The 8680-nt window shown below is 42.0% G+C and overlaps 1 protein-coding gene across 1 annotated transcript; it reads left to right on the top strand.

Moving 5' to 3' along the window:
* The first annotated feature begins 700 nt into the window (after positions 1–700).
* Positions 701–8369, top strand: hrh2a (histamine receptor H2a). The gene is made up of 5 exons (XM_084041021.1): positions 701–782; positions 5505–6926; positions 7323–7494; positions 7611–7766; positions 8193–8369. The coding sequence occupies exons 2-4, from the start codon at positions 5924–5926 to the stop codon at positions 7618–7620; spliced, it is 1185 nt and encodes a 394-aa protein (XP_083897147.1). The 5' UTR covers positions 701–782; positions 5505–5923; the 3' UTR covers positions 7621–7766; positions 8193–8369.
* The last annotated feature ends 311 nt before the right edge of the window (positions 8370–8680 follow it).

The following is an 8680-nucleotide window of genomic DNA, read 5'->3' as shown; positions in this document are numbered from 1 at the left end:
GCTTGATGTCTTTTTCAACAACAAGCCCGCTGCTATCAGACGGTCGGAAGCTCACCGAGCCTGCTTTCCTAGAACTTGCGACCCGACGCGACCCACCGCCCATTCAACAGCAGATTTTCGGTAACAGACGCTTTCTAACACTTACCGCCACCAACGTCGGTGCAGTGGAGAGCTACCTTACAAGGTAGACGGGTAGACAGATACAGAGATCTCCCTACATGGGCATAAAAGGGACACAGATAGACAGATACAACGGGTACTTTGACAATGGGTACGAGTATTGCATAATTGGGTGGGGGCAGTGAGCATGCATTCCTAACTTGCATCGTTCCCGAGTAGGCCGGTTCCCAGCGGGCACCGGTCTAGTATAGTTACAAATATTCCTAACGGTATTCTGTGTTCATTGAACTCTGTAGGCACATTCTTGCATTATGGTTTGGAAGTGTTTGGAGATTGCTGTGTTTTGGTAGATGGTTGCTTCCAATTTCTCTTTATTGTTGTCTGTAAGTAACTCACTTCTACTGTTCTGATTGTTAATGATCTTTCCACTGGCTACTACATCACAGACTTATTAAGAAATGTGTTTTGTTTGCTGGCCTTACAGCAGCTAAGAAAATGATTGACACTCACAGGAAGCAATAACTATTTCCATTCAATTCAATGGGCTCTTAGTCTTCTGAACATTGTTTCATTGTTCTACAGCCCCTATCCAAGGCGCCATGGAGGCCAACATTAATTCATGGATATCCATCTCTGTTGATCTTAAGAATCTTTTTAGTTGAGTGAGTATTGTTTTAATTTCTTAACTTGTAACTTGATTGTGTGTGTGTGGAGGGGGGGGCTGTCATTCATTTAATTTGATGCCTATTTAAAAAAAAATGTATAATGCACCTACTTGGTTGAATAGGGCCCCATGTATTGTTGGGGTGCTGGATGTAGATTTGGACCAATTACTTCATGTCTTGCTTTGTCTTAATCTTCTTGTTGTTTTGGGATTCTTTTGTATTGTCTGTTTTTATTTATGTACGATGCTTTACTTAAAAATATATAAAACATATGATAAAGAAAATGCATAGATTGAAACTATATGATATGAGGTAAACAATGAACCTAGTATCTGTCCAAATAACATGATACATAAATCTCATTCTTAATGTTAATTAAATCACATTTGTGGTCGGGAAAAACACAAGAATGAATGACCAAGATATGTCTGCATAGTATCCATATCTTTATCAGTCTCACACAGCTGCACTCAGTTGACAGGAGAAGGCTGACAGGCGCGGAGAGAGAATCCGTTACTGGTTTCTCGCAGCTTGCGTTTAATTTATGAAAAAATATTTTGGGGGTATTTTTGTGAAAATGTTTTGAAATAATAATAATTAAAAAACAAATGTAGGAAACGAAGGGGGAAAAAAAGGATATTTACCCACAAATGGGTCCGACTCAGTGTTTGGGAAACACCTTGAACCTTGAACCTTGAACCTTGTATCCGTTTGGGAGCCTGCCTGTCAGTCTGTCAGCTTGTCTGACTGCCCAGCTGTCTGTGTGTTCTCTTCACGCTTTGTTGAGAATCTAAAGCTCATCTCCAATGGTCAAAGCACATAGCAACCTTTCTCATACCTTCTCTCTCTCACACACACACACAAAGAAAGCAATAGAGCTAGCTGGAAAAAACAGAAAAGAAAGTGAGAGCAGCTAGATATATTTAAAATAATAAGATCATGAGCCACTGTCAGGTGACATAAATATTAGCTCCCAGTACTGTGCTCCTGTACCATGTCTCTACCATAGGTGCGGTCGGGTATAATGAGTCCACCTAGGAGCAACATGTAAACATATTCAAATACAGTAGGCTGCTCTGTATCAACAAATATGAGAACATTTTCCTGTCCCGCTGGACTGAGACCAGACTCTTATTTCTCAGCCAGTAGTACATTCATATGCATAATAAAGACATCTCAAAATGAGCACATGGAGGTATTTGGAAATTCTCACTAATCAGACAAGTGTGTCAGAGTGGAGCTGCAAATAACCGTATTACTCATGTCAGAGCTTAGACTGTCTCTAGGATAGAGACTACCCAAATTGGGCTATTTTTACATACCATTTAGTGAATTATAGAAGGGCTTGCTGGAATACATTGAAGCACATCCAGATTCCAGACCATTTGCAGCAAGTAAAGGAAGCTGTCTAGGAGAAAGGTCTTCTGGGATCTGTCCTAAGGTTATTAAAGTTCATCACAGTATTCATATGCAAACATACATAGGTAGGTATTACAGTTGCCACACATGTATCCAGGGATACAAGAACAGTTGTTACTGCAGCAATAAATAATAATAATAATATATTTTTTATTTGTAGCACTTTAAATACAGAGTTACAGAGCACTTAACATGAACGACAGACTATAGCAAGAGTTGATTAATGAAAATAGTTGAAATAATCAAACTAATAGTAACGTACAGAAATAAAGGGGTTGTATTTGTGTGTCAGTATACTTGGCCTTGAATGCAAAAAACTAAAAACCATCCACATTACCAGGGATTTGATATTATGATATTCTGACTGCTGCACAGATATACTGCCACTCTAAGCATAGCAGGCTTCTGCTGTGCTGACACGTTTCTACATACTAAAGTAAACAGAGCACTCAAATACTAATCCATTACACTCCTCAAAGTCTGTTACAAATAAAGGACTACTAGTAAAAAACATTAGGAATCGAGAGCTCATCCCGTTAAACACAACAAACTCTCACTCTCTGTCTGCATGAATAACGCTGGGTGGGTTTGTGCTGATAAAGTGCAGATCTACTGGATTTGGTTTCATTCTCACACTTAAGTATAATCAGAGGGCCAAAAGCATGTTTCCTTCCACTCTCAGGCCAAGATTAATAGTTTTACCAAGAATACCGGCTTATGATGTTTATGTAAAAATAAACACAGGAAACGAATATGATTACACTCTCACACACCAACACTGAGACAGGAACACAAATGCATGTAGACAGCAAAAGGCAAGCTACGTGCATGTGCACCTATTAACACAGCCAAACACACACACATGCATGCATGTGCACTCTCTCTCTCTCTCTCCATCACTCTCTCTCTCTCCCTTTTTCCGTCTCTCTCTCGGGTCCCAGGAAAGCAACCAAGATTCTCTTTGTGGTATTGCTACTGGCGACCCTGTAAAACATCTCCATATCTGGTTAGCCCTCACAGACTACACTTGGCCTCAACCCAAACGACTTCCCTACTGTGTGTGTGTGTGTGTGTGTGTGTGTGTGTGTGTGTGTGTGTGTGTGTGTGTGTGTGTGTGTGTGTGTGTGTGTGTGTGTGTGTGTGTGTGTGTGTGTGTGTGGTTTGTCCGTTCGTTCAATCATAAGTGGCTGGCTGGGAGTGGATTGTCTGCATGCAACCAGCGGGTTCCATCTGTGTGTCTCTGTCAAATAAGAAAAGTGAGACGTTGTGCGTAGGAGGGCTTCGCTTCGTATGTTAGTGGCTGTGATAGCAGTATTTGCTCTAGATGAACTTCAAAGCAGTGGTCCCGTAATGTAGGCTAATAAGGCCTGTGACATAAATGTGTCATGGGGAGCAAAATGTGGAACATTTGACACGTTGAAGATTAGAGACGGTGATCTGCATTCAGGACAAATTATGTTTTGTACTGTGGCATCCATTCCATTCACGCTCTCGTCTCATCCCCCTTATCTGTTGTTTTCCTACTGTATAAAGACACACTCTGTCCAATCCTCTATCTGTCTATGATTTCTGTTTAAACACCCTCCCTCTCTATCTGTCTGTCTTTTTTTTCCTCTCTAAGGTGATAAGTGGGTGGCTATGAACCATATCTGGCAAATGTCCCACTGTCCATTACAGTGTTGGAAAAACAGACGAGCAAACAATACCCACCACCCACTGACGCAAATACATGCTCGCACACTTGTACATTAAAGTGCACGTGAACATGCACTACCACACTTCACACTCTTATCGCTTATCCTCATTCCACCATGCACACATTAACAGCTCTACTGTACCCACATGCCATTAATGAATAGGTTCTCTGAGGACAAGTCATCTTCTATGCCGTCAATCAGTTAGAAACCTAGCATTAAGAAAATCTCAACAATGCCCATAGGAGAATCATCAAATCCACTCCATTTGTTAAGTGAAATGCGATGATAACATCAGAGCTTTGACAATTTGTTAATTTGTACTGTATTTAAAGGCATTTTCTCTATGAAGCATTACATTAGGTGCAGTTTCTTCTTAAATGTTGTGCTCAACATCTTTGTTATTAAACTGTAAGTTTCCGCTGCAAACTCAAGCCTGTGATGTATGACTTAGGATTTCCAATGACAACTGTACACACAAGAATCTCACAGGACTTTTACATGCAAGTATAATTGAAAATTCTGTGGGTGTTGTCACACTTAAAACGGTTTAGTCCAACACCACAGAATGCGTCTCAGCCACATGGTCTAATACGGTGGGAGAGCAACACAACCAAGCTACAGCTGGCGCTCTGCACAGTTGCACGTCTTGTCCTCTGCTGTACAAATAATCTGCCAACTTGGTTTATAGCTTTATTGTAGTTTGATTGGAATTCCCCATTAGCTCACACTCTAATGACAGCTTGTCTTCTCAGAGCCAAAACTCTCACTGTTATGGATGTGAAAGAATATATTAGGACCACTTTGCATTCACCATGAATGCCTGTCCTAACATAAGTGTATCCTAATTAAGCAGACAAATACATCTGTTAAAACCTGTCATGACATATTGCATTCTTTATATACATGCATCAGACACACATCCATTAAACCAGCCCTGACAAACGGGTAATTGTAGCTATAGCTCTAGTCTGCACAGCCTGACAACATCATGAGCCATTGTACAATACAAGCCAAATACAATTTTAAATACACAATAAATATACACATTCACAATATATTATTGCCTATTCCCTTTAATTATTTTCATATTTAGGCTGCCACTTGATTCTCTTTCCCTTACAATTGTTAGTAGTATAGTTCCAGCTATATATTATAGAAAGTGGTCAACTGCCTTTGGAAACAGTGCTCAACTGAAAAACACACACACACACACACACACACACACACACACACACACACACACACACACACACACACAGTTCCTAAGTTTAAGTTCCTCATTCACACACAGAAAATGTGTATTGTGATGTTGTAACGTTCATAGGTACTCTAGTTTGAATGAAAGCAAACAGTATCACAATGTCCCTGATGCCATTCCAACTACAGTCTTGTGTTGCATGTTTCCCCCTACCTGCCCTCGATTTCCTATGTGTCCTATCTAAATAAGCAAACAAAACCTACTAAGATATAATTGCAATTAAAAAAAAAATACAATTCCAGCGTCCAAAATAATTGAGTCTCCTTAAGCTCCAGTGTATTTATGTGAAAATGACCAATTTCACACAATGAAATAATGTATGTTGTTGCCCCCTTTGTCCACTAGGTGGCACCACATCCATAGAAGATGGTGTTGAAGCTAGATGATGGAAAGGATGGCCTACTATGAATCAGCTCCATATTCAGCAATCCCACAGACTACAGCCACAGATACTTCAACAACCAAGTGCTATGCTGATATGCTACATGAGCATGGCTTTGTAGCAGCATTTTCCGACACATGATCACATAACCAAATCCTTTCAAGACTTCCTCAATGAAACCAGTCATGAAAGTTTACTGTTATCCTGGTCAAGAAACAAAATCACTGAGAACTGATCTCAGAAGGATTTGCACCAACAGAGATAGCTGAAAACACTTCCTGGTATCATTTATTTTATATATACAGTATATAGCTACTTATTCAAGGGAAGCACCGGTTCAAAGGAAGCACCAATGACAATGTCACAGTGACTGCAGTCAACAATGCTATTTAAGGTGCTGCTGGGGACATCCCTGTCCCTCCTGATTATTCTGACCATCAGTGGTAACGTGTTGGTGTGTTTGGCCGTCTGTGCCTCACGACGCCTGCGCTGTCTCACCAACTGCTTCATCGTGTCACTGGCGGTCACAGACCTGCTGCTGGGCATGCTGGTCCTGCCCTTCTCTGCCCTCATGCTGCTCAGAGAAGACTGGCCGCTCGGCCCCGTCTTCTGTAACCTCTACATCTCCCTGGATGTCATGCTGTGCACTGCATCCATCCTCACCCTGCTCGCCATCAGCGTGGACCGCTACATGGCCGTGACCATGCCCCTCAGGTACAAATCCCTGGTGCTGCCGCGGCGAGTTGCCGTGGCAATGGTGTGCGTGTGGACGGTGGCTTTAGGGGTTTCTTTCCTGCCCATCCACCTGGGATGGAACACCCCAGATGGCATGGTTCAGAACTACAACCACAAGAACAAAACGAGGGATTGCCGATTTGAACTAAACAGGCCGTACGTTATCACTGACTCACTCCTCACCTTCTACCTACCTCTGGTGGCTATGTGCTGGACCTACCACCGCATTCTTCGCATCGCACGGGCACAGGCTAAGCGCATTATCAACTCCAGGCCCACCAGCAACACTGCCAACTTCAACCGCAGATTCAGCACGGTCACCACGACCACGATCGTTTCCACGATCACATCGGTGGCCCTGAGAGAGCATAAAGCTACGGTAACATTGGCGGCAGTGATTGGGGCATTTGTTGTGTGCTGGCTACCCTATTTCATCCACTTCACAGTGATGGGGGTGATGGAGGATTCGTCACCAGGGATAGAGTATTATGTGGTGTTGTGGCTGGGTTACGCCAACTCAGCCCTCAACCCCATTCTCTATGCAGCACTCAACAGGGACTTCAGGTCGGCCTATGCGTACCTGCTGAGATGTCGATGCCCTAGCCACAATGGGGGAAGGAGCCAACCGCCGTCTCCAGTGGTAAACACAGGTACAGTAAATAATATGTAGGAGGGTTTTTGATTGAACAGTGAATGGCATCAGACCCTTCTCACAGCAGATATTTTGACGGGTAAACAAAGCCGAAGGTAAACATTAATTGTGGATGTGCATACTGGCACACAGAAACGTCTACGTAAATAGAACACATCTATAATTAAAGTTATTACCTTCAGGTGCGTTTACCTATCCTGTCAAAAAGAGACTATAACTTAGGATCTGTGTATCCGCTCTTTAGTCCAAGAATCAGCTAAGCTTCATCCAAAAGGAGAATAATTATTCTCAAATAACCTTTTGGATCTCTATGAGCAGAATGTATAAGGTAGCAAACTTATATTATGTCATTTTAAGAATTAAACTTTGAATTTCTGTCTTATTCGCGTCTCAGCCGGTCACCAGCTGACAGAGGCAACATTGCTGTGTGGCCACACACCCACCTCCTGTAGGGCAGGCCTGGAGGAGGAATACTTTATGCTACAGGAGATAAACAGCACTATAGCCCCGACCACTGTCCAGCTTTCAAATGGCACCACTGGCAGAGATGTCAATGGCAATGAGAGGTAAATTCACAAGGACCACCTGTTCACTCACTCATTCACACTCACACTCACATTTATATACCGCATAATGTGTATGTTACCCTTCTCATTCCTGTCCTTTTTGTTTGTAAGAGCAGATCATGTTGAGTCTGCTGGTGAGGTGGCTATGCCGTGTACCTTACCGTACCAGCCCTGAATGCTCTCTGGTCACACTGACAAACAGACAGGTCTCCAGACAAACAGATCTACAGCAGCTCCCAATTATGTAGGCCATCTCGTGTTTTAACAGTCAGGTACTGTAATAAACACCCACTGAATAACCTGATAAACATACATAATAAATTGAGGGCATCCTACACACACGCACGACTCACCCCTGTATCTCCCCTGCATCCCTGAGTCTCCCCAGCTCACCTGTTTCCAACCAGTGTTTGACATAATTTAGGTTTATGTCTGCTTTCAACACACAAACGTATATTTCACTTCTACTGCAGTTAGTTGTCCTGTTGAGTTCTGATTTATTCGTGAATTTGGACCAGATGTGTCAACAGGACTTTTAGCTTGTCTGAATAGCTAAGCCTGAGGCAAAGTAGCTTATTGTTTCTATAAAGTACAACATACGGAAGTTACACTATGATATATCCTGCACTATATTTCAGATTCAAAATGCTAATGAAGAGATATTTTAATCCTCTCTCTGTCTCTTCTGTGTCACTCAGCAATGGTGTCATCCATAATGCAATGAACTACATGAGTGGAGCAGGACTCCAACTACACATCATCATCATCATCAAAAAGAACCATACACAGTCCACCTCTATCCAACCTGGAGTAAATGAAGGATGGCCCATTATGCAAGGCCATTGACCTTGGCCCTACAACTAAAGACATTGCCATTTGCACAGACCTAATGTTAACCTGCTGAAACATTAAACAGAATTCTTCATGAGCTCAAACCAATAAAAACATATATCTTAGGAGCTATATAGTCTTGTAATACTGACTCAGAGTGCACCCCAGTGGATGCAATTGTAATTGCAACCTGGACAAGATAGATTTAAGGGAGATTGAACATGGTGTATCAGGTCGTAGAAATAAGAGAAGTAACAAACTAATAGCCTAATTATAAAACCATGCATTAAACTTTGATTCCACATAGTCTATCAAATACAAATAGCATATAAGCATATAAACACCCAATCAAAGT

Source organism: Gymnoscopelus microlampas (assembly GCF_963454915.1).
Source record: "Gymnoscopelus microlampas genome assembly, chromosome: 18".
Classification (NCBI taxonomy): Eukaryota; Metazoa; Chordata; class Actinopteri; order Myctophiformes; family Myctophidae; genus Gymnoscopelus; species Gymnoscopelus microlampas.
The sequence above is the reverse complement of the archived record's forward strand: the minus strand, read 5'-3'. Positions and strand labels throughout refer to the sequence as shown.